Consider the following 27,235-nt stretch of genomic DNA (forward strand, 5'->3'; position numbering starts at 1 on the left):
CTTGAAACCCAAAGTAAATAAATACTGTTCAAGTCCTTATAGCAAAAACATTAAGACAATTTACTACATACTGTTACACTAGTTACATGTTAAACAAGATACTAAAGAATGCATGAGGACACAATTCAATTAACACTTTGAAGATTAGTTTACACACAGAATTGCATGCTAGAATGAAAAAAAAAACCTGTAAATGGGATATACACCACATGAAAGCTGCAGTCTCTTTATCAAGACATCACTGTGTAAACTCATTGAATTATAACTCAACGGGAGACAACTTTGCTGTTTAATTACTTCCAAGGAATGCTGCTCTTACTGGAGGAAAGATAAGTAAATAGAGTCAAGCTGCATGGTGCTGCAGTCTCTACACAGTGCAGTGCGTTGTCATGTGCCTGTGCTGTTGCACTGATGTTATTTATTTTAACTACAGCACAGTTTTCTAAGCAGGCCTTATTAAGTAAAATAGGGTGCAGAAAGGGATAGGGAATATCTAGTTATATTCATTATTCAAATAAACATCTGGATGCTTTAGATGATTGCTTTTGTGTCTAAAAATGTCCATATGGCATTCTTGATTTTCCTTTGAGGTCTCTGCCATGCAGGTGATGCTGATAAGTCAATCTGTGTGCAGCAGTAAATCAGGACCTTGATGTCTACGGTAATCTAATACCATACCTACAGTATGTGCACCAACAAAATATGAACGCCCCGGGCTCATGTGTAAATGTTGCATAACAACAAAAATGATGCATGATACATTGTTCCTCACAGAGTTTGGCATTTAAAACAAAGCAATTTTGATGTAAACATATGCAACACACTGTGCTTCATGCATATGTATATGTTGGAGAGGAAATCAGTGTATTACAGTATCACGTAATAATGCCAGATGTCAAAATAAGGTTAATGCAAAAAGATGCCCCTCTCTTTTTACATCCTACTCATATGAGCGTAATTGTGAGTGGTAATGGAAGTGGAAATACAGTACAATGCATTCTGTATCGACCTAAAGCCTTTGTTAGTCTGTATGCTTACAGATTCTGAAGCCAGCCAGGAAAAAGATGATTTATTATTAATATTATTCTGTCTGCTGTTGCCCTATAAAACTTGACATAAGCAAGCTACATTCAGCATAATCTTTGATAACTGTGATGAGTTATGAGGAGGTGAATAAATGAAGCTCTGCTATGCGTGGTAATGTAAGAGTTGCTGTAAATGTCACATAATACGGCCACGTTAAGATGTAGAGGCCACTTTGGCAATGTTGAAGGAAAATAAACTAAAATGAACAAAGTGTTTTTTGAGATCATGTTGACTTGAGTCCTAATTGATGAAGGATTTTGTTGCATTTTTTTTCTCATAAATAATTGTCACAAATTCTGTTTAATGCCTAACGCAAAACCAATTTATCTAGGCTTATTAATTGTCCATGGGAGTCATAGTCACAACACTCATCTTTCCACTTGGTGAAGATACAGATTGTAGTTTTATTGCCATGTTCTCTTAAGCATTTAATCACTAATTCGACTCATTTAGTCATTTAGTCAAATATGGGATATCTAATGGATCGTTTTGGCTTATTGTCAAAGTCTGATGTGCATCATGAGCACAAGCAATGACCAGCACAAAAAACTGTCACTCTGATTATTAGGAAAGTCGAGCATACAATCAGACATATTTTAAGTAATATTTAAACTCTACATACGTCTAAGTGGAGCTTATCTGTCCAGTGACCAATGATCTTGTATTCTGTGGTGTTGTTTGTGATCTGGTATTGGTAGATTTCATAGCGACCAGGAGCATCTCCATTCACGTTGAAGACCACCGGGGTGCCAGCAATTCCTGAGGAAGAGAGAAAAAAAAATGTTATTGCTGTTTTTTGAAGTGTGGTGAAGTGCCACTTCACCACCAGGTCTGAGCCAGTCCATTATTTTGAAAGGAGGGGAGGGTTGGGGCTGCACAGGACAAGCACTATAGGGTTAGGGTTAGGTCTTGTGTGGCCCCTTTTAAAAAGCGTTGTACTGTTGTTGCGTTGTGCTGTAGCTAGCTGAGCTAACACTAGTAGCTCAGAGAGTCTCGGAGGCTCCAGTGTGTGTGTCCGTATGTCAGTATGACTGTCAGTATGGAGCCCATTCCTGCTGTTTGTCATGGATTGATCAGCAAGAGAAAGAGTGCAGTCCGATGGTGCTTCTATAGTCTCCTCCTGTCAATGAGTTTTCATCATCATGTATTTGAAAATGAGTGCTGTTTCACAGGCTCCATGGGAGATGGGCCACCCAGCTCCTGTTAGAGCCTTAACCCTCTTTTTATTATATAAATTTCAGGACATAGATTATTCCTAAATGGTTCACTCTTTGTCAGCATTAACCATTGTCAGGCCATGAAATAATGATGTTTATAAACTCATCACAATACAGTGATATAATTTAGTGTACAGCTCAAAAAATTAGTTTAAGGGGAGTGATTAGGTGAAAGAGCCAAAAATTGCATTTCCTCTAAAAGCCAATTGAGGCTGTCTCCTTCTCATAACAATTGTACCAGGGGTAAATTTTTATATTACTCATCCTTTTAAGGTTTAAAGTTATGCATAATTACAGGCATGACCGCTTTGAGTGGCTGGTAAATGCTGTCGCAGGTGACTAGCCGCGAGGTATCCACTTCATTCAGCCTGCCTCAGTTCCACTGACGCCACCTTTTTTCCCCCCATTTTTGGAGTAGCCCGGAGTGAAGTCTGACACTGCTAAAATGGTGATGGCTGTGGCCACCCACACTGAGTTTCACAATGGGTCTTCAGAGAAGCGTGGGTGACGTCATGGAGACTACATCCATCTTTTATACAGTGTATTATTTTAACTATTTTAACAGCTGGACTCCAGTGCTGGACAATACAGTACAGACTCAAGCTGTTATTCTCATCATGTTCTAAGATGAAATGAGGCTGCAAGGGGACTTCAAGCCAAAGCCGCTATAGTGTTAATGATAGGAGTAAAATAGATGCTGACAGCCATGTTGTCCTGGTCCTTTGAGGAGGGCCAGGGCTGCTGTCTGTTCATGTTCCCATATCATTTCACACTCCTTCATTCTGCTTATTGCCCCATTGCTTGTTATCCACAAGGTCCCCACACTGAGTGCTAACGAATGACAGCACTGATTTTGATTACCACTTTGAGGTCTCTCTCATCCCTCTGCTGCCCGCTTCTGAGCCAACCTACAATCCCCTCTCTGGTTTCGCAAGTTGTTATAAAATTGTGGTGTGAGCGGACGAGGATTCACAGATTTAGTGATGAGAGCCCGACACAGAGCGTCTCTGAGGAAAGGACCATTAATAGCATCCCCATCTCTGTCTGTCTTCTCCCACCAAATTTGCTTTCTCTCCTTCAATGCAATCCCAGAATACTCAGCAATTCTCTAACATGTTGGAGTGAGGGGGTTGAAAAGTGCAAAATGAATGCCCTTCGTTAACTCGCAGCTGAAATGTGTTTTGGATTGCCCACGGTCAATATTTGGATGTTGTGTACAGTAGTAGATGCTAGAGCTACATTGACTGAATTTTTCTGCAACAGAAAAAGGATATACATCATGTTCAAACACCAGGCTCAGTGTTCGGGAGAGAGTAGTCCATGTTCCACAGGTATTGACTTCACTCTTCTCTGTCATAAAGAATAAAGGGAATTATTTATTTGCGTGTTTTGTTCCCTTTAATAGGTCACAGTATTGATTGATGATTGTTGTTTTTACCTGTGAGTCAGAGTTGGAAAGCTGTGAGTCAGACTTTGAGACCAGACGTATTTTCTCCCTTCTGCTGTTTTGTGTGTGTCAGAGGAATGATCAAAACACACGGGATTTAAAAGCATTAGCACCAACCTGCTGCATTATCTAGAGGGCATGTCTAAGACAACAGCAGGCAGTCATGTGTAATTATGAAAATTTTCTTGCCCATCTCAGCAATACGGCGGATTGTGTAGGATGCATGTTTCTACTAATTTGATTGCCTCAATCGATTAGTTTCACCTCTTAAGTTGCAAAAATGCATAGCAAGTTTCATGCACACACAGCAGAAAGTAACAAAATGCTTGTTTAATAACCAGGTCATATTTTCAGGAAACATTGCACAAGAAAATCCAAAAAAAATTAAAGACATGTAATCTAGGGAAAAAAAAACATCTAGTGCTATCAGCTGCAGCTCTATGCAGATCCACTGGAAATAAAATGGTCACAGTAAAATTGTCAGTTAATTTAACTCTATGTTAATGCCTTGAGAGCTGAATTAACACAACTGTAGGCTACTGTGTGGAGACGACAGGGGAAATGTGTTCAGGGCAGTGTGTAGGCACGCTATTATAACTAACATGCAATTTCAATTCATGCAATTTCCACTCCATTAAAAGCCATTAGTCAAAGGAATATAATGTTTTTACAAATGAAAAAAAAAACTGATAAAAACACTCCAAGGTACAGATTATGTGGTTGAACTTCAGAAGTGCAGAGGTGGCTTCAGTGAATTTGATTTCTTTGATGAGGGCGTTTGCTACAAACCCAACAATACAAATAAAGAAAACAGAATTACACTTTCTTCATAAATGCAAAGCAATAATTTAAAAATACCAAGTTTCTGAGCTGTGAGAAACTGTAATGTATTTCTACCCCTAATGGAGGCTGAGCCTTACATGGCTATTAGTCGATAAATTGGGCAGAGTTAAGGGCCAATGCTGGGGTTGATTATCTTTTCAGTGTTCCCTCTTTTATGGCGCTGACCTCAGAAATAGTTTATACCCTCACAATTTGCTGTATTACTCAGTATCCCCATTTCCCTGGATAGGCGAGATTCATTATTAAGCAGTATAAACACTCTTCATATTATTTATAGTGTTTTTCACACGGAGTTCCCAGTAAATTACTGGAATAATCTTTCAGGTATGGCAAGTGATTTTTCACTATTCACACATGCAGCTCCATTTCCGTCTTGTGCCTTTTTGTCATTTCATTTTGCTAATGTAATGGTCTGCAGAGACAAGCGCTGTTCAACGAAGTGTTCTTATTCAGCGGCACAAACACATTCACTCAGCTGGGCGACAATTGTACTGAGCTGGATGAAGAACGAGAAGTAAACAGCTTTTAGAGACAGACTATTTTCACATCTATCGCAGTGAGTTAAGGATTTATTTTGACCAAACCAGAGTTGGCGATTGTTAGAAGAGTGGAAAGACTAACGTAGACGGTTTTGATGACTTTTACATTGGTTTTCTCTTGTTTCAATGAAGTGCGCTTTATGATGAGATAAGGAGGCATTTAAGCATGTCTTACATCTTTCGGTTTAATACGGAAAATAGGTGTAAGAATGTTTAATTTCTTGACCCTTTGTGAGTACGTTTTAATTGCATGTAGTGAATGTATACAGCATATTTGATGTACGTGTCAGACTCACTGCTCACACACACCTCCCAGCTGACACTCTGGAGGACGGGTGAAGGTGAGATAAATGTATCTGCTATCGCCAGTTGATGGGCTGACAGTTAAAAAAAAAAAAAAAAGTTAATACCCCACCCAACGCTAATACCAGATGCAAAGATGGTGCCTGTTCAGTCTAATGAGAATCGCTTGCCTGGTGCATATGCCAAAAAATTTTCTGTTGTATGCGGCCCACTGGACAGGCCTTTAGACAGCAGTCTTTCTCTCGCTGGCCCCTCCTACGAGTTTGCACTCAGCCTATAGACTTTACATTGTCATAATGTCACAGATTTTTAAAGCCTTTTTCTCAGCTGGAGGAAAGGTTTCCAAATACGAAAAGTCCATGGATTGATAGAAATAGAAGGTCATAACTGACATTGCTTGCTGGCTCATGTTCCATAGGGGAATCTTCCACTGCAGTACCGCGAGTGACCACCGGGGAAAACTGGAAGTAAGACTGAGTGGCATCACTCATATGTTTATCTTCATTTGTCTGTTGTGCGGGGCAGAGGATCATTTTCAGGAACATGACGGGCAATTAGATGTTTTTGTCTGGTGCTCCTGTGATGAATTTGCAAGACAAAAAGTTATACGTGATCTACTTGAATCAGAAACACACATTCAATACATTTAAAGAACATCAAAAAAAGTGTTGTCTAGAGCCATTGTGACTCAAGTCGTTGTTGGAGTCTTCTGATTGGTTCACTTGCTCTTTTTTTTTTTTGTCACATGGATGTAACCTTTCACGTGCTTCTACCTGCAGTTTTTGTTACAGGTTTCCCTGCATATCGATGCCAGCTCTCATTCACACATGACTTGATGCAAGAAATGTTGCTGAACGTTTCAGGGATAGAATGAATGTGTGAAAGGAGCTTATAGGTTGGTGCCATTGTTTGCATTGGTCTGAGCAGAGACATAGATGACTTACTTCTTACATACAAAACAGTAGCCCAGGGGTGCCCACACTTTTTCGGCTTGCGAGCTACTTTTAAAATGACCAAGTCAAAATGATCTACCTACATTAAAAATGAGGAGGCAGACTCACAGCCCAGTCCACCCACCCCGAAAATGATCAAGACAGCAGCAGCACCCCCAGATTGTGACCCCCGGGACCGGGACATCAGCTGTGCACCTGCAACTCAAGCTAACGTCCCAGGTCAAAATGCTAGTATTTCAGAGGCACCGCATCAAACAACTAGCTTCACATTTCCGGGAAGGTCATTTGGTAAAGAAACGTTTTGTCGGTCATTCAGTGCGAGCTGGTTTAGCAAATGGAGATGGCTCCATTATATTGAGGACGGCGATCGCGTTGTTTGTTTCATGTTCATGGAGATGTTTTGGACAGGCTGGACATTGGCAGCCTAATGAGGAGCTTCATCAGCGCCAACCCGGAGAGAAAAACAACATTTGGAGTTGTGTGAGGCCGGTCAGACACTTTTCTTTTCTAATGCTGCCGTCGCGCAGCACACGGCGCCTTTACACACAGAGTTCAGCACCACAGTGACATGGACAGCAGCCGTGACAAATTGTTTATGGTTGACAAGGTGATCGGCACCATGGACAGTTATACAGACAGATTTTTGCAGTCTTAATTACTGTGCGGGTATTTTTTAATCATTATTATCAATGCAGGGAGTTGCGAGTGCTGAGAATATGTTCCCGCGGCTATGTCTCACACTGGCTGCCCTGTACGTCAGTCCAGTGGCAAATGCCATACTGGGGATGGATGATAGGCTAACATCTAATTTTCTTGTTGAATGGCATGCGATCTACCCACACTACCTTTGCGATCGACCAGTCGATCGCGATCGACGTATTGGGCACCCCTGCAGTAGCCGTTATCTGTGCAACCACACATCCACAACATAGCCCTTTTTAATAACACAGCTTACTGTCCAAGCAAATTACTCAACCGTCTGTCTTTACTGTGCTATCCTGTGACTGACTGCTTCCTCAAGTTACATCCAAATTAAACTGGTAATTACGAAAATGGACAGCTTCAAATGAGTTAAATGGCTGTTTAAACCCAGTTATAGCCAACCTTTAATCACAACACTTTCGACACAGCTTTACTATCAGGTTTAAGTCATGTAAAGCCACTCTGTAAGTTAAATGTCCCTTGGAAAAAATGCATTGAGCACCACTGAGTTTGAGCTATTTTTGAATATAACCAGGAGCAGTTTTGTTCAGCATCACTATGATCACAACCTCAATACTATGCATCAATAGGTATCCGCTGCATCTACAATATCTGTAGTGCTTGGTTTCCTCTTTCCTGTAGTCAGCATGGATGCCTGTAGATAATTCCCAGAATACCCTGGGATCATGTGGACATCCCTGTTGTTTTCCTACAAACCTTTTAAATTCTCCATTCCTCTGTCCTGAAAGACTCTTAAAAGCAAGGCAGTATTCCGGTAATGTCCGGCATTGATTTTTTTAGCCATCTCTCTTGTAACCCCAATGGCTTCAGTGCTGACAAGTCTTCCAGTAATATAACACGATGAATAAAGGAATGCATAAAGACTGAAGTTTAAATTCTCTTCTAGCCAGCTGCTGTACAGTATTTCAGATTAAAACTTCACCCCAGTGCTGAGAGATCTGATCTACAGTATCCTGTAAAACTAAACAAATATGACTTGAGGATCCAACTCCAAACATTTCTTTTCTTTTCTTTTTTTATTTTACACAAATGAGGGATGACCTGCTTACATAATAATAAGCACACTCAGGAACAGGTAAACAGTGTTTTGACTTTGAAGATGGGGCATACAGTAACACACTGCTGAGTGCTGCAGAGTTTCCTTTCAGTGTCCATTAGGGATGAAAACGAAGTGCTGCAAACATAACTGTCAAGTTAACCTTTATTATCCCAACAATAAAGGTTATGTTGACTACATTCTTAAAAAACAAAAGTTAAACATCCATCCGTGCTTAATTCAAATTCATGTTTGTTTTTCCTTTGCTGCTTTGTCCTGATTTTAAGACTCTCTTACATAAATCTATAAACCAAACCACCAGAGAAATTAAATGCCAAATCATGACTTTTGACAAACAGTTTCCTACATTTTCTTCAATATCAACTCAGTTTAGTTACCAACAAAATTCTTCCCTGTTGCTGCCATCCACCTTTGGAGGCAGTAGACAACCATATGCCTTTGTTCTGAATGAAACTTAAAGAAAGTAAGCACTGCATCAACCATGCAAGTGATAAAAAAAGAGTTAAACAGTTAAACTATTTTGATAATCAATTAATTGTTAATCAAAAATGGTAATGTTTCATGCAAAAATGGCAGAAACTGATGTTTTCAGCCTCTCAAATGTGAAGATTTCCTGTTTTTTTCCTGTTTATTATCAGATTTAACTGAATATCTTTGGATTTTAGACTGACAAGACAAGGTATTTAAAGACATCATCTTGGATTGACAGTTTTTCTGACATTTTATAAACGTTGCAGCCCTAGATTAAACATAACAATTAACTTTAGACTTTGTTGTTATTTGATAACCACAAATAAATTAGATAGTTTGTACAGGGGCAAGTAAAAACTGACTTTGGGCAAGTAGATTTCTGACCCACTTGCCCAGTTTGGCATGTGGAAAATAAAATATTAATTTTTAACCCTATATGTGCATTTGAAATTGTTAAACAAATACACTTGCCTTAAGAATTAATTGTGGAAAAAAAAAGGTCAAAAAAACATCAAATTCAACCAGTCATCTGAACCAAGTAATAATATAAGTGTTAATTGTCATCCCCTTCCAAAAATGATAAAATGAGCTCTCAGCAGGGCAGGCTTTTCTTCCACTCTAATGTTCACATGTTCATTAGAAAATGATTCATTTGCCCATTTTCTGATTGGTTTGGTTAAGTTTAGGTACAAAAACTACTTTGCTAAAGGTAGGAAGCTTTATTGAGGTTAAGGGAAGCACTTGTTGTGCTTAATAAAATGCTGCCGTTACACAAGACCAATGTTGAATGTTGGTAGAAAAATGGGAAACTAACTCTGGTCTCACCTGTCAAAGGCACACAGTTTGTTGACATTAATGCCAACCTCTTCCCTATGAGGTTTTGTGGCTCTGAACAATAGTGGGCTAAGCCAACATTGTTCCTGACAGACAGACATCATACTGTAATTCCTACAGCCACTAGAGATCCTTGTCAAGTGAACTTAAACGCTGGTCATGTGAGTCCCTTTCGCAGATGACAGAGGCTGTCATTTTTCTTGAGAGGACAGTCGGTGGAGTCACTAGCAGCTTAATTTTACTGTAAATGGCAATTTTCACCAAAAGAATGTAGTTGAGATTTATGCTAACCCCAAAACAGTTAAGGTTAAGCCCTATCTAACTGCTAGGAATTACTAGCGCAGGACAAGATCGTGCAAACATGGAAATTCATCTCAGTTAAACCATCTGTCCACTACATTGGCTGTACACTTGACAGCTGTGCAGAGGATGCAGGTATGGTCCTGATAGTGGGAAAAGTGAAGGTCAGAACTAAGTTCTTGGCCAGAAGTTCAGTCCCCGCTCTCCAGGAAGAGTCGGAAGCTTATGGCATCCAGCTTAATCCAGTGCCACTTTGATTACGTCCCGGCAGTGTAGTCCAGAGTGATGGAGGTGAAATGCTGTCAGGTTCACAAAATTGTGAGCGGCGTTGCCCCAAATTACTTAGACAGCTTTTTCCCACAGGTTCGAGATCTCAGTAGCCAGATGGGTAGAAGTTCTTTCAGACACTCGGGTGCTCAGGATTAAAATAAGTTTCCTAACAGCATTAATCAGACTATAAACCCAGTCACCCTTGAGGCAAAACTGAAACACTGGCTTTTAGCTAATGTTCTCCTGTAAAGACAGTTGTGTAGGCAGGTTGTATGTAGCTCATTTAACACACCAGTTTTATGCATGATTAATGCTTGTTAATGCTTAATGGGAATAATTTGTGTATTTTTTTCTTTTTTTGGTTTTACTTGCTGCTGATGCTGTACTCTACTATCTCCATGCTCAAGTATGCACACACACGTGCACACACCTCTACAATATGTAATTGTAGATATTGTAAAGTCCTGTGACTTTCTTGTGAGATCCTTGATGCTCTTTCAGTTGCACATGTACACTGGTGTTGTAACCATGCGGCTGTGCTTTTTAAAATGAACAGGCGCTGACGGCAGTTGAGCTCTGGTTTCTGCAGCAAGTGCTTTGCTTCACCCAGAAGTTTTTATTTTTCTTCATTTACTGTAAATTATTCCTGTCACATACTTGCTATGGCATGACTGCCCCTCACCCACAGATCCCACTCTGTAATAGTCACACAAATAAATGTATCCATGACTGTATAATCATCTGTGAGGGTGGAGCAGGTTTAAGACTGTGTCAAGCTGCTGTCATGGCATTCTGCTTGATTGCATGAACACTCTGACCCCTTTCTCTTCTGACGTATAATTAGCTGAAGTTGTTATAACCACTGCAGCTGACCCAAAGTAGACCCTGTTCTGGGTACAGTTTTATTATTTCTTCTTAAGCCAACAGGTTAAATTCACGCACATGCTGCTTCATGGACTCTCTATGTATCAACCTTGTACAAGTAGGCCCGTAATTACATTGCAAAGTACACCTTACTGTTCAGAATCATGCATGTGTTCAGACTATAAATTAAACTTAAACTTTCCACCTTTTAAATATCAGTTTTTACAGTCTTTAGCTGAATATTTTAGTGTTAAATTTGTTCAACAGGATTTCTAAAAGTAGTCATCAAAGATAAATACCTGAAGACAAAATGTCATAACCCCTTTAATACCCAGTTACGATACTGTTACCTGTTACCGATAAACGGTTTACCTTTTGACTGTTCCAAACAGGCTTTTCTTGAGCGTTCCACAGCTTTCTCAGCCAGACGCTCGGTATCCAGTTGATGCTTTTATAGAGGATAACTTAAAAATGGAAAGTGCAAGCCTTGTGGCCTGTGTCATGTCTACTATAAAGTGTATTTAACTTAAACCCCTCTCCAGAGATAACTGCACACTGTATTTTTTAATAACACAAAAAAAAAATAGAATTTGTGTACATAGAATAGCCACTGTGAAGCGACTGATGCCTGTTTTGCCTGTGCTGTTTGTTAACTCTCTTCCCTCTTGCATTTCTGTACAATTTCAACTCCAACCAGTGCACTTCAAGCAGGAGATCTTTTGCGTGGGCAATTCAATGCTGACAAGATAAGGCGGGAAATCACACAAAGCACAGTTCCTGCACATCATCTACTATGATAAAACACGCTGTTCTGCTGCTGATTGTCAACCCTCCCACAGATCTCAGCCTCTTATACTTGCTGGGAGTAATTTACATTCAGAAGCCTGATAATTGGAGACCACTGTATGCTCACAAAGCCTCTGCGTGAGCATGTTGGTGAACCCAAAAATAGGATGTACAAGTTGCTTCAGATTCTACCCCTCAAGTGCCTCAGAATGATACAGTTCACGATTGCTTTGTACAAATAAAATGATTTCTCAGACTTATACACACTAATAACTAAAAAATCAAGTTCACACCACAGCTGTTACGACAAGGACAGTGATGCTCAGCGATGATGTTCAGAGGGATGTGAAAAATGATAGACACGCTGACAGCCAATCAAAACTGACCCCTAAACTAAAGCGTTAGTAGGTGAGAAAAGTCTTAGGCCGTATATATACACTTGTTTTTACTGCGCGTTTGCATTTTCACCCCCAAGTGTTTGTACGCATCACGACTATCTTGCATATCTGGTTGTGCGCATCTTCAAAAATTAATACTACATATATGCAAACTTGAACGTGTGGTTAAATGCGGTCGGGGTCTTTACCATTTTTTCTGTGTGTAACAGGTGACTGGCTTTGTGCACCAAAATAAATATTTGAATAGTTAAATTCATATCATAAATGTGGGATGACTACTGGTCGACTAGCCCTGAAACACAATATTAAGCTGAAAATGTCACATAAAAAAATATCATTTTATCTGAGATATACTGCCACAGTACTGATGAGGTCTTTGAAATTAGTTCAGTCCTTACTGATGGCCCCTTTTGAAGATTGCCAGAATACATCTAACTGATGTTGACTCAAAGGTATGAATAAAATTTGTCCTCATGTAATGACAACTTCCATACCACAGTATTGAATTTGCTCCATTGCTGTCTAGCTTCATCGTCTTAAAAGAAGTTCGTGAACCAATATCCATATAGTTTTCCTTTTTTTTAAATCTCTGCATAAACAAACAGCAGTAACAGGTCATCAGTATCCACTTTCCTGAGCGTCAGCGTCAGTGTTTACAGATTATCATTCATCAGTATGGATACTGACATCATCCCAGTAATTGCTATATTTATTGTTCTTACTGTGGACAGCCCTTTAGACTTTTTTGTTCCCAAGGGGAAATTCCTTTCTACAGCACTGTACACATCAGACAACAACAGCACACAGTAACAACAGTACAAACTGTCCAGTTCAGCGAGGCCTATTAGCCTTTCAGGGCCTGCAGCCCTTAAGGCAGCAAGGACTGCAGGGTTTAGGCTTTTCTCAAAGTGAGCCCCTCTGTACTTCTACCCTATGTTGATACATACTTTGTATATTTAGAAGTATTTTCTGAATTTGGTTGTTTTTAAATGTAAATAGAAAAATTGGTCTGTCAGCTTGTGCTTTATGTGTAGTACGTACAATTGTGAGCCTACTTAAGTGGAATCAAGAGTACACACCTGTGAAGTTGACGTTGCGGATGTACTTGAGCAGCAGCGTGCCGTTGATGGTCTCCATCTTGGAGCACAGGCCGACCTTCCCAGGACACAGATCTTTGTGCATGTTGTGCAGAGCGTGAGCCATGGCATAAACTGCGTCAATCACAAACTGAACCTTCCCCTCTTGTTCGTAGGACGAATCCTTCCCGATCCGCTCATGGTCTGAAAAGAAAAACATGTGATCATTGCTTTAGTTTAACTTATATGCTGTATGTTTCCATGCCGTGCTGTTTTACTAGCTGAGTCATTGCAGTTATGACAGGCAATCCAGACTAGAAGATTTGATATGAGTGACAGAATATTCAGAACAAAAAAAGCTGCTCTACAATCAATCAAAAATGTAAGAACTAAACAGTGATTGCTGCTCTGATGTGTAAAATCAAGCAAATGATAGCCTTTCAAGAGGTCTGATTACTCAATTGTGAACCCATCTTTTTTTCCCACCATATTTAATTTATTTAGAGATTGAAGTTGAATTGTTCGTGTTAACCTCTAATTATATGCCATTTCTTCTAGACATCAATCACACAATCTCCCATCCCAAAATCTAAAATGGTCACACGTGCAGCCTTTCTCATTACGGTCTGTCGATCTGTGATTAGATCCACTCCTCAAGACTGTTTTGGTGATATATATCTTAATCTGCCCGTCTCGATGCAGCTTACAGCACTACTGCAAAGATTTTTTGATAATTAAGAACAGGCAATAAGCAAAGGTTCCTCAATACAAGCATAAATAGGAAATGTGCTTTGGTAGGTAGGGATCTTTGGAGCGCTCTCATGTCTTGTTTATATGATGTCTTAGTGTTTATCTCCACAAAGTCATGTGTCGCCTCACATCCATTAATCAAGAGCACAGAGTGTGATAGAGTGGTAGAGGGGGAGTGGAAGACACAGCAAGACAGGCCTAATCATTCTTCAGTATTAATGTAATTAGTTATGACAGGTGTATATTAATCATAGCCGGAGTTGTTCTAATGCTTTGAAAATGTGTTAACTGCCAAGCAAGGTTTCAATTAGCAGCTTAATCCTTTTATTAGCCAATGGTCTGCCAGATAAGTTGAGCAGAAATAGTGACAGCAGGACATTGTTACTGCTTTAAGTGTAGTAGAAATTGGATCTTTTTACATAAATTTTGTAGCTCCTTAGCTTAACATGTTGATCTCATGTCTGAGTAAGTATTCTGTTCAGCTTTACGTTTAAGTGATGGTGGCAGTCCTACTTTGTTGAATCTGGTAACCTTTCCGTATCACTTAAAATGTGGCACCAAGTCTGAATTGGACTCAGATAAACTGCAGCCACACACACACGGCTTAAATGTTCAGAGAAATAGAAAGATGCGTGTCATGTTCTGTCTTCTAAAATCACAGTTAATCTCAAGCATAACCTCTTATGCACAGATAAATAAGGATGGGAACCATGAAAACAGGCTCCAAATTGTCTAATCTATCACAATCGTGTGTCTCCGAGCTTATCATTTGAGTTTATCAATGCCAGCATGTTTTTCTGATAGTTGTGGATTCCAAACAATGACATGAAACTTGCGTCTGTGCTGCTGGAAACTTGCAACTAGAAGGAATCATGCCGAGAGGAAGAAATGGTCCAAAGCTTGGCTTTATTTTTACAAAGAAAGATGACAACAGTGCTAGTTGTAATGTCTGTGAAATGATAATTACAAATAAGGTTTATCCTGAAATAATCCCTCTGCATTTTGTGCATTTATTTTATTCACACACCATAGGTGTATATATACTTTCCATACAAATAGTATTTTTTCCTAGATCTGGATACAAAAAGGATCAAATGCAGGTATCATTTGTCAGGAGAAGTTAAAATACTGTTTAGTACTGCATTACTGTGGTCGATACCTTTAAAGGTGATGTACCTATACCCAGCCCCATCCAACATGAGCTGAATTTCATGTATTTGACTCGATGCAGTGCCACTGCATCCCAACCCCCTCTTACTAAAGATAAATAATCTGTCATAATAACCTTTTTACCATGCAGGCAGGCTTAGCAGATTTCTTTCTTTGTCTAGAAAACCTGAATTAAAACAAATGCTGAGGGAATATTCTCTCATCTAACAAATTTTAGATGATGACAGTCTACAGCCAGCTACAGCCAGCTCAACTAAGATTGATCAGGATTAAGGACATTCGATAAAGAATCGGACTGATAAGCAGCATCGATCATGGATCTGATCTCATGTCAGATCAGTAAAACTATCCTCATGTGGTGAACAACATGAGGATAAATAGTTTTACATATACATACAGCATGACATCTAATAGGAATGAAAAAAGAATCCCAACCTAATGTCCTGTCATCAGTGCTTGTGAACCGTCAGAATTTATGAAACAGGCAGCAATATTCCCTCTCTAATAACGTGATAATGAAAATGATTCAGTTTAATTATCATTATCAAAATATATCAGTAGATTCACTGTGAGATGCAGAGGAAGAGTGTCCCTCGCACTCAAGCACGATGGTCATTAATCAAGGCTTCAACAGCAAACTCAGTTTTGAAATCCATCAGCAATGCAGCTTGTGAGAGAGCAGAAAAAAACAACATTTTAACTCAGTTGTACTCTCTCATTTGCAAACGGTGCCATATATTGCACAACCATTATGATAGTTCTCGCTGTAAATGCGCTGTCATGTCTGAATGAAGGCGAAAGGAACATTTAGGTAAAAGCATCACTTTCACACAAAGATTAAGTCAGCAGCGTCATTTAGCCCGTGTCTGAAAAGGACTGTGTAGACACATCAGAGTCAGTTTGTTGTATGCATTTGATGCATTTCTGTATTTGCTGCAGCACGATTAGATTTTGTGAAAAAATAATGGAACAATTGAAGTATAAATTTAAGTTATGACCTGTGACCTGTAACCTTAATGACCAACCTTAATGAAGGCAACCTTTTGTTTAGCTTTGCTTACCTGCAAATTAAGTTATCTGTTCCCTCCATGCAAGATCAAGTGGTGATGACTTCATTCTTACCGCTCAAAACAACAACTGTGAGAATGTGCAAAACAGGAATCTGAAAAACACTCAATCTCACACTCACTCGATTGCAGGTTTTAGTGCTGTTACAGCTGTGGTAAGGAGGGCGAGTCAGTATAGACTCTCCAGATGTGGATGTGGCTTTAACTTTCTCTGACTTACAATGCATTTGGGCACCACCTTTCCTTCATTCTAGTGCGTTGCTCATCTTCTACTTTCTCAGTGAATGCAAGGGGATTACAGCATACGTACTTACAATCTGAAATTAGCTGTCTGCAGTGTTATTTTCCTGAATGTCACAGAAAACCCTTTTGAGAGACATTTTTTTAAAAAAGCCTGTGAATTACAGAGCAATGCAAACGAATCCCGCTTGGAAATGATATGTTTTGTAATCAGGAAAATGAAAGACAAGTGATCGTTGAAGTTACAGATAACATTTGACACTTTTTTTTATCCTTTGTGACAATGTCTTAAGAGCTTATTAACGTCAAACCGCAAGACTGACACCCTGTAATAGAGGTTCATTTGCATCGGCTCAGTAGATGGTCTGTCAGTCTGTTCTTTGTGCTTTGAAGGTTGATGCTTTTTTTGAATAATTAAATACCCTGATTTTGAACTCTACTCAGCTTGCGGGGAAATAAATGTTTGGAAATTGGGTAATTTGTATTACAGCACCTCATTTCATCTACACCATCAAAGAATGACTTGAAAGACTAAGAGTCTGAATAATAGCTCAATGTCAATAACACATACTGTGGGAAAGTAGGAAAAGTGACCTTAAACAGTTTGGTGTGCTAATGGGCGTGCTCTGGTGAAAATTGGCCCCACCGTGTGCTGTTGCAGGCTGTTTCCTAATTACAGAAGAGTTGTTATCGCTCTGACATTTTGTTATAATTAGAAATAAATATATAATTTAAATGATCTGCTTAGTGTCATCAAGGGGGCAGTATTTGAGTTCTTTGCGCCACTGCTTTCAATTAAGGTTAATTTCCATGTTACTAAACAAATGCTTGGCCTTTTCACCATCTCATTCACAAGTTTGCTGCAAGACAAGCACCGCATGACATCATGTAAACAGTGCGACATGATCAGATAACAAAAACCCCCACGACATGAAGCAGCTGATAACTGCCTCTCGCTTGAACTGCCTGAACTTGAATCATGTTTTGTTTGCACGCCTTGTAAGATGTCTGCAGCAGCCATTTCTTATCTCAATAGAGACACTTCATTTTAACAAGTGCTAGCTTTAAATAGATGAATAATTTTTTGTTTGCCATCTTGTTATTATCTATATGCTCCCCCAGTATTTGCTCAGAAGAGGAAATTGGACATTAGTGACAAGGCACTGAAGGCAAAGGCAAAGTGAAGTACGGATAGGCAGTCCATCTCTTTTTGTGGCTGTCACAGCCTCTGTCTCATGTTAATGTCTCTCTTTGAACCACTCTTTCTTTCTCTCCATCTTTCATACTTGAATATACAAAGACGTTTGGCTCAGTAATGATAAGAAGTGTCCGAGGTCTGCGCTGCCAGCCAGCAGCCAAAAGTCCCGGATGAAGGATGCATGTTTCGGTTTCCTCTAATGCTTCAGTTCACCCTCGCCATCCAAAGACATGCATGTCACACAGGCCGTTTGTTCCTGACCTTTTCTGGATTTTGACCTGTTTAATAAAGCAATATGTGCTTGTGACCACTGGTTACTGGTTTTGAAAGATGTTAATGGGCACGAACAGGTGAAATGATCCTGTATTTCAAATTAAAAACAGGAAAAAAGAATATAGAAATCACAAACATTTTTTTCCCCTTTCTTATTCTTTTAATCATTGTGGGACCTATTAGATTTCAGTTGGGAGCCAAAGAGGTAGATTGAAGATTGTAGTTAGTTTGTATATGGTTGTTTTCACCACACTGTTGGTTGCCAACCACAGAGGATGGTAAGCAACTGCAACAACTATGTATTCATGTTCTTTCTTTTTTTTTTCTGAGACTAGGCCTTTCTTTGTTTTACTGTGTTAAACAAATGACTCGTTGTTCCAAAACAATTCAACAAAAGCTGATGAACTTTGCATTAGCATGTTGCGCAGCGGATGTGGCTTGCAGGCTGGGACAATGTTGGACTTAAGTTGTAATATTAAGGGACAGTCAAGAGAAACTGTGTGAACATTGAAACTAATTCGAAGCCAACTAAATAATGAGAATAGTTCTGCTTTTTTATGTAACTTTGAATTGCAGCTGGCTGTGCAGCCTCTTCTGATCTGCGTGTGTGTGTTTCTCCTGTATGTAGTGTGTAGACATGCCATGAGATGACAGTATACTGTAGCTAGTGCAACTATACTGCAACTATGATTAGCACCCAGGTAGCCACCTTGCTCAGATCATAAAGTTGCCTTCTTGCCGGTGACGTAAAATCCACAGAAAACGTTACACTTAGCATTACTGTACCAAAGTAAGTAGCGCTAATACCACATACGGCTCTGTTGAGCCAAACTTAATTACCACAGGAGAAACTCCTTCACCTTGACAGACCTATTTCCCAGAGCTCTTTCTCATAAGCGTACCTGTTCTACCACTGCGTACAGTGATTCAGTGAAGATGAGGGTTGAAATAGAGTAAAGAAAAGGATGAAGGAGTGAAGAAAACTATGCTGGTTCTGACACATTCTTTGGTACAGATGTATTGCCTGTAAAACGCTGAGCTAACCAGGAAATCAAATATTTTTTTTTCTTATTATTTTCAATTACTTGATCAAATAAGTGAGAAGAATGTGGGAAAAACCTGATCACGCAGAATTATAAATTAGAGCCAATTATTTTAACTGTGTTTAAACATGTCCAAAGGGGTCTTTTAAAGTAAACTAAAGAAGTCCCGTCACGTTCACTTCTGACCACAAATGATTTAGTTTTTTAACCATATTTTCGACAGACAACTGATTTGTTTACATTATCTCAGTCGGAATAAAACGGCAAATCTTTTTGATCCTTCAGTTCCTGTGGAATAAGAAATCTTTAATGAAGAGGTTTCTTTGATGTTTAGGTTTAGCGGAGCTCATCCTTCCAGGAAACTTGAAGAAACACCAGAACACATCCATGTTTAAACATACTGTATGTTTAAAGAGTTTTTTCCTCTCAAACATGGCTTCACTGGCTGACTTGATGGCGAAAAAGGTGGAAGTAAAGATGTGCTGCAGGAAGGTTAGTCAGCAGTGCAAAGCAAGCATTGATGTGAATGAAGATGAAAACGTGTTACAGTATCCTTTTATCAGTGCTCTAGGAGTTTTCATCAAGGCAACCCTTCAGATTGTCAAAGAACACAATGATCCAGAAAGCTCCAGGTCACACTGCATGCTCCCTCTCACAATATTCCTTTGAATGGAGGCAAATTGTTTCTTTTTTGCCTCCCTTTCATTCAAGGTAGAGGGGTGCAAAATTTTCATTTCATTACTTGTGCACATTGTGATTTCTTTCTTTGTGGTGCTACAAATTACAGGCTATCTGTCCAACTAATGTGCGAAGAGGACAGAGCAGACTGGATGCTTCTCTCCTGGTACGACAGTTCGTTTTGACATGAAAGCTAATGATACAGTCACTCGATGGTACAGAATAATGCACAATACTGTATTTAACATTTAATGTAATATAATATTTAATATACATAATTTTACATTATATATTTTTTTCAAGGATAAAGAAATGAAGACCTGATTCCATTTTGTTTTTGATTAAGGCTGTGATGTTGGAAATAATGATAATGAATAACAATGATATTCACATATACTACACCCAACAGGTATTTTTGTTTTAATTACCATATGGTTTAATAGACTTAAAAGACAGGAAGTCAAAACACTCCTTTTTACATCTGAAATCACCCAACCTAATATATATTTACTTGGCTCCAAACTAATTGACAACAGTTAACAAGCACAAATCTCTACAGAGCACAGAAGAGCTGAGTGGATAAAGTTTATTTTTCATGATAACGTGTAAAGGGGTGAGAAGCTCAGTCATCCATGAGGAACTCGGAATAGAGCCGCTGTTCCTTTGTGTAGAAAGGAGCCAGTTGAGGTGGTTCGGGCGTCTTGTAAGGATGCCACCTGGTCGCCTCCCTAGGGAGGCGTTCCAGGCACGTCCAGCTGGGAGGAGGCCACGGGGCAGACCGAGGACTAGGTGGAGGGATTATATCCCTGCCCTGGCCGGGGAACGCCTGGGGATCCCCCAGACAGAGCTGGCTAATGTAGCCGGGGAAAGGGATGTCTGGAGTTGCCTGCTGGAACTGTTACCCCTGCGACCCGATTTTGGATAAGCGGTTAAAGATGGATGCATGGATGGATGGATAACATGTGTGGGTTTTACTCCACTGCACTGAGGGCCAACCAGTAACAATTCAAGGTTGAGGATTGATCAATAGCTTGTTTTTGCAATGGCAAATTGCAAAGGACTTCACTTTTTCCATAGACTCATGGGTTAATCAAGTAATCTAGACTATAGTTAACAGATTAATCAAGTTAAAAGACAATCATTAGTTTAAGCCATTGTCATATGTATTTCTATGTAAGTCTTTGACCGTGTCAGATTCTAAGTCACATCTCTAAGCTCATAAACTTATCTATCATTTTATCTCTTTGCTCTCATATTGTGCCACATTATTAAAGTCACAGTTATTGCTCCTTTCCCTCACTGAACTGAGATTACGCTGTTGTCAAAATGTATCAGAAAACCTACAATAATATAGTTCTGTCAGCCTCTGTGGTTTGGGGCAAACCATGTCAACTTTAGTCAAATGTATTTTTGGCGTGAAAGTTTCTAAAATGATAGTTAAAATGATCTTCTAATGCGGCCTTAGCAAGAGCTTGACAAATGTCGGTTGACAACCATTACAAACCCCTCCCATTTTCTTATTCTAATTAAGAAGATTGGGCATCATCACCCAAGGGACAAAAATAGACTGCAGTGCTTGACAGTGCCTGTCATCATAGCTTCCAAAGACACGGTCGGTCAGATGAAGCAAACTCATTGTTGCAGCTGCAAGCTACGGATAGAAAATGAGTTTTTATAGCTCTAACTGCCTTTAAACTAGAATTAATTATCAGAAATGTCTAGGTAAGAAACTGAGGAAAAGAAATGACTTCCTCACTGCTATCATACTCGGTAATTATTCCAAACCTCTGCATGTCAATCACAGTTTCACCACAGTAAAGACAACACCTCTCTGCTGTTGTCTGGCTTATCTTTTGAACCTTGACATTTGCATTGCATCTTAAGAGAAAGAGGTGTCAAGCGTTGCTTAGTTGCACGTGGTGTCCTTGATGTTTTCAGTGAGCAATGGGCATCAGACAATTGAGCAGGCATGTATTCGTGCCTGCTAGCCTTGATGACTCATGTCTGCAGGGATGCAAAGCTGCAGAGTGACTCAAACCAGCGTGCTGGATTCAAACTGTGAACCTCCATGTGCGCCTAAATGACGTCAACAAGAAGCATCGCACCTGCAGAGGCTGTCATCTTTGTCAACAGCCCAGTAAGACAGAAAACTTTAATTATAGAGAAGGCTGCATGAAATGTCTGCACTGTTGGCAAATTGCTCTACTTTGTATTCTAGCTTCTGAAATGTTCCACATTAAAGGATGCAAAAATTTGAGTGATGCTTTTGTTCAAATTAGCTATAGACAGGTAAAAAACTGAACAATCTGCTGTCATGCTTATATGCGGCAGCATTTTAAGCAAGGCAGATTTTAGGACAAGAGTTTGTCTGCTCACCCCAAAGTAATTATGACTGATGTGTCAGCCCTGCTCATTACTGACCAACTGTGATGAGAAAGGAGAATCTCCTGCCATGACCCTGCGTAACCTCTTTCTATTATTGCCAATTTGTCCTTCTTTTCACTATTTCCTGTTGCGTCAGCCGATTCTCATTCATTCTGCTCTGCAAAATAGGATCATGTTTTATGGTTCGCCAGCGTGAAATAGTGTGATTTACAGTGAATGCTCTGAGCAAATCAAAAACCAAACTTATGAATTGTTAAATTCTGCACAGCAAGGTAAACCTCTGTTTGTAAGTTCAATGTGTAGATCCTGTAACCAGTTGTTAACTAGGAGATCTGCCGATTCTGCTGTACACAACAAAACCATCTTTTTTTTTAAATATTGATAGAAAGATCTTCAAAGAACAAAGACAAACAGTATGTGTCCTTTTATAAGCTTGATAGCAAATTTGAAACATTAAAGGAGGGACATTTCTTACCCTTTCACATTTGCACACATTTATGTATCTGATATATCCTTTTCTTATAAGAGAAATACAGTCAAGCTAAGTAATAAAGTTGATTTTATTGTTTGCTAAACCCCTCCCCAAAAAAGTGGTTGTCCATATCATCATCTTAGTTACCATAACTAGACAAGGCATGTCTCAAGCTTTGGATTTCTCCACAGAGTCTCAATATATAGAGAATATTGAGAGAGCTGTTTGAGTTGTACAAGCATTTTCCATTTCATTTATATCAGTAAGAAGGCCTGGAATTAAGTAATTTTAGGGCAAGGCCACTTTGGCCTTAATAAATGCAAATGTATTGGGTATGACAGCCAAAATGTAGAGTTCCAAGGCCAAAACCAATGGTGCGAAACCAATAAATAATAATTACATTGTATGAAGACAGTTTAGTACAGTTAGCTGATAATTAGCTTGATCAGCCACCATCAGTAATCCACTGAAACACACATTATGAGGCGTTAAACCATCAAACCAATAAGTAACCACAGTCAGTGTCAGGCAAACTCTTCTAGTGACAAAACTTGAGGAAACATATGGTCTTAGTAATTTGAATTAAACATAAATTCCCAGCACTCTCCTGGGAAAAATATTACACCAAACTACCTTTAAGAAATATAACATTTTAACAATTCCTTTAGTCTCCACAAAAAAAAAACCCCAAAAAAACATATCTCTACAAATACAACATAAAACGTGCCCCATGTTGACAGTCTTCTGGTCAGTTTGGGATCAGTATTCAGCATTTTGGATTTTGTCACCTTATCCTCTTCACCGGCCTCCGTTGGTTAGCTGTGCAAATTTAGTGGGAATGATTGATGAACCATTTTAAAAATTAAGATTTCTCTCCAAAATATGTGCTGGATGGTGGATTGGACACGTGCTGAATTAAACACTGATAACACTGTAAATCCATGGGATATGTGAGCTTGGTTATTTGCCATGTTGCATGTAGTTTTAAATGAGGAAATCTTAAAGGTTCATTGGCCAGTTCACAACATGGCATGTCAAACTGGTCATGAGAGTAGTAGAGAAAGTAGTAGATTTTAGAAGTGGCATTATGGCCACACTCTGGGGCATTGATGGCACCGACTGTTTGACCATGGTATAATGCCCTGAACGAACGTAGGCTGAATAACTGAAACACCACTTTGCATTATGCAGTACAGTCAAAACAGCACCGCAACCTGCACCCACCGAAAAGATGATTAAAAAGAATTAATACCTCGCTTTTGTTTATTGAAACTGCAGTAGTTTTAGGTGGGAGTAGCTAATAAACTGGCAGCTTCTGCCCTGTTCAAGTACTCTTGAATGTATTTTGCTGCATTCTGGGAGCAGCCACGCCGAGAAGTAAAATGACCTGTGGGCTGGGTGTAAAGATGTAGATCTGATGCTACAAAGTAAATCTTGGCCTCTGGGGCAGCGGATACAAGAACACTGGGAAAAATAGCAGCAATAGGACTTGAATTATACATCTGCACTCTGTGTTGTTTTCCTTGCTGGCTCAGTCGGATACACTTTAATGTCTCGGTCCTGGAAAATGACCTGTTCCTACCCTGCTGTTGTGGTACATAAATCAGTTGCCAGCGACCTGTATTGTGCGATTAAAAGCCCTAATATCACGCAAATAGAATAATCACATGCTCATCTAATCATGTTAGCACAATATCATTTTGCAGTTCCTGGTGGATGATTACAGTCTTCAACAGATTTTTCAGAGAGGAATTTACTCTGTCCGACTATTAAGTGTGTCATTAAGAAGAAAAACTGTTGACAGACAATACAATACAGTATTATTGTGACTGACGAACACCAGAAGAGGGGACAGGAAATGATGCCTACAAAAGGAACAATAGAGAGGATAGTGATAGTCCTTGCAAAAGGCTCTGAGTGAAATGATTGTACCTCTTGCCTGTAAAAATTTACTGTGCCCCAGAGGCTACTCAGAGGAAGAAAAGGGCCTGCAGCAATTTAGCTCAAGAGCAGCCACCATGACAACTGATAAATAGAGAAATAATTTAAGATTACGTGTTCTCCTGAAACCCGCAAGTGTGGACTGTTGGAAGCATCTCTCTGTTTTGCCAGGGGATGCACTGTTGTTAAGAGAGGTGACAATTAAATCTCCGCTTAATTGTTCAGCTTTGCCTGTTCATCTGTTGTACCATTTTATTATGTTTCCTGTTGCATTTGGTGACATTTTGAGTTTGCAACGCCCTATATCATCTAAATTAGAAAGCCAAATTTAATTATTCTATTAAAAAAAAAAACATTTCAGACAACAAAATCTTATTATACCTTCTGTTCAGAAAGTGACATCTTAATATGAGAAAAGTGATAGACCAACGAATCAGTTGGCCAGTGACTCTGGACAGTTATCTAGCATTTTGAGTTTGGGGAAGGCGGTGAAAAAGTTCATTTTGCATGCTGTGTAACTCTCATGCACCCAGCTATAGTGGTGTCACAATTTACATGTTAAATTGAAAATCTATCAAAAAGAGCTTTCAGTTTCAATAATCAAAAGCAAAGGCAGAATTGCACGTCTGAAGAAACACTTAAAAGACAACATGACATAGCTTACTGGCAATTAATTCACATTTGATACATATAGGCCAGTGTTTCTAAAACAACTGCAGGCGGCATATTTATTCCTAATAAGAGCATTATTTACTAGTCATTGCTGTTGGCCTGAGCCACACTGCTGTCTCAGTTAAGCTTGTAACTTATCATGGATGGATCAGAAGAAAAATGAAGCACAACTCGTGCAACATTTTCCCTCTCACTTTGTCCTTCAGTAAAAGGCTCTCTTATCAATCATTCATCACAAACCCAAAACTTTCCATGCATCTAACATCAGTTAAGTTTTTAACATCTATATCAACATGATGATTCAACAGTGATTTTCACCCAAATTTGATCTAAACAAACTAAATAATTGCAGCTAGATCAACTAAACTATCGGTTTGCCAGAGTGTTTTTGTTTCAAATGTTCAGATTTGTAGTTTTTGAAGCTGCTAGCAAGAATATCTTTTTTCCTCATTACATTAGGTTTCCTGTACTTACTTCTGTGTGTCTTTAAATAAACATGTCACAACCTGTATCCCTCTGGTAAAGAACCAATCAAAACACAATAACCTTGAGCAAACGCACCGTGCATGCCATCCAGATTAGTTGATGAGGAAAACCCATATTTCAAGATTTATGATGAATTTGTTCATCTAAACCCTTTTCCAATCTTTAGTATGTACAAAAGATGTTTTCCTCATCTACTAACCTTCAACACCAGTTGAACCAGTTTCTGTTGTTCTCTGACTGGATATTTGAGGAAACATCTACATATATGGAAGTGTTGTGATGCATACCCTTACACCTGATGGAGGTCAAACAAACCAAAACATTATTAATAAATATTCCTGCAAAAAGCAAGACAGTGTGGGAGTTTTCTGGTTTGTTTTCAGGTACAAATGGACATGAAATTTCTGCCCTCTCTTGGAGATCAATAGCATACAATAGTTCATGAAAGCTTTGGCATTCACTCCTCTAAACACTGTCGCTCTGATACTTTGTCTAAATGCTTCTGCAACAGACGTTGATCTGGAATAATGTGTATAACTAAATCATGCCTTTTTACGTCTCAGTTTATGTGCACTGGACTCTGAATGTGATCAGTATTACCCTACAAACCGATCGATGTCTCTCAGTAGCAGAGAACATACAGTGTCGGTTTGTGTTTTGTACCATATTCCAACAGATGGATATATTATGAATGTATTCCCTGGAAACATTAGCGGCTAGCTTTAAATCAGTCAGTCTGGCCTGCTTGAGATGCAGTTGTTGCACTGCACACTGGGATGGGAGGCAAAGCCTGGAGAGCCTACTGATTTTAATGACCTGAAAGCTTGTTTCTAATGGCCTGATTGGATTTTCTATTGATTATATTTTCAGCGCATGCTGTGGCATAGTTTTGTGATTGCTATTGTCGTTCACTGCAAATTGAACTAGCCAACAGACACATAATGGGAACATTAATTTATCTCGGACAGAATTAGAGATTCCCATTCACTTATGTGCGGCCATTACATTTAACCTAAATTAGAGGAGCGTGATTGTTTTCCCCCAGATGACAAATACATTTACTCATGCATACCAAGTACACACACATACATAATGTATTCACAGGAGACCCAATCAATACACCTCGTCATTGATTGAGAGCTTTCCATTGACCGAGTGCCTTCTCTGCTATTAAGTGCAGACTCACTTGTGCATTTTTTGATGCCAGATCCTTTCTTCACAGCATGCCGGCTGAGCTTGCACTGGAAGTTATTCTCCCAGAACTCTGCGAACCAGATATTTCTTCTGTTGTTCTCCAGCGTTCGGCTGATGAAGTAGCGATCAAAACCTGCAAAAAATGAGATCTCATTAGAATAAACGGATATTTACATTTGAGCTTTGTTTGCAATGGTATGAGATTTTCACGCTACAATAACTGGTTGTCATGGTTTTCGTTATTACGCAATTATTATTATCAGTTATACTGACCCTTTAAAGAATGAAGAGGAGGGTTGAACAAACGATTCATTATAATTTCATTCAATCGGTTCAATACCGGTGTAGATAAGCAAATGTAATAATAACCGTCCATTTTCATAACATTGCATACTGCGAAACTGGTGTGCTGCTGCAATCCTAATTTGCACATCTCGTTATGTGTCACATTAAGGTCTTTGTCTATTAAAAACTTTTATACTCAAATTGTAAACTCGTC

At 39.2% G+C, this 27,235-nt stretch overlaps 1 protein-coding gene across 1 annotated transcript in view; it reads right to left on the reverse strand.

Moving 5' to 3' along the window:
* LOC146324947 (metabotropic glutamate receptor 4-like) overlaps positions 1 to 27,235 on the reverse strand; it is a 257,298-nt gene that overhangs the window by 16,382 nt on the left and 213,681 nt on the right. The window contains exons 6-8 of the mRNA XM_084720616.1: positions 26,729 to 26,869; positions 13,171 to 13,371; positions 1,709 to 1,845 (exon numbers count right to left, since the gene is read on the reverse strand). Coding sequence (XP_084576742.1) covers positions 1,709 to 1,845; positions 13,171 to 13,371; positions 26,729 to 26,869 — 479 coding nt within the window. The remainder of the gene's footprint in view (positions 1 to 1,708; positions 1,846 to 13,170; positions 13,372 to 26,728; positions 26,870 to 27,235) is intronic.

Source organism: Lutjanus erythropterus, chromosome 6 (assembly GCF_056507025.1).
Source record: "Lutjanus erythropterus isolate fLutEry1 chromosome 6, fLutEry1.hap2, whole genome shotgun sequence".
Classification (NCBI taxonomy): domain Eukaryota; kingdom Metazoa; phylum Chordata; class Actinopteri; order Lutjaniformes; family Lutjanidae; genus Lutjanus; species Lutjanus erythropterus.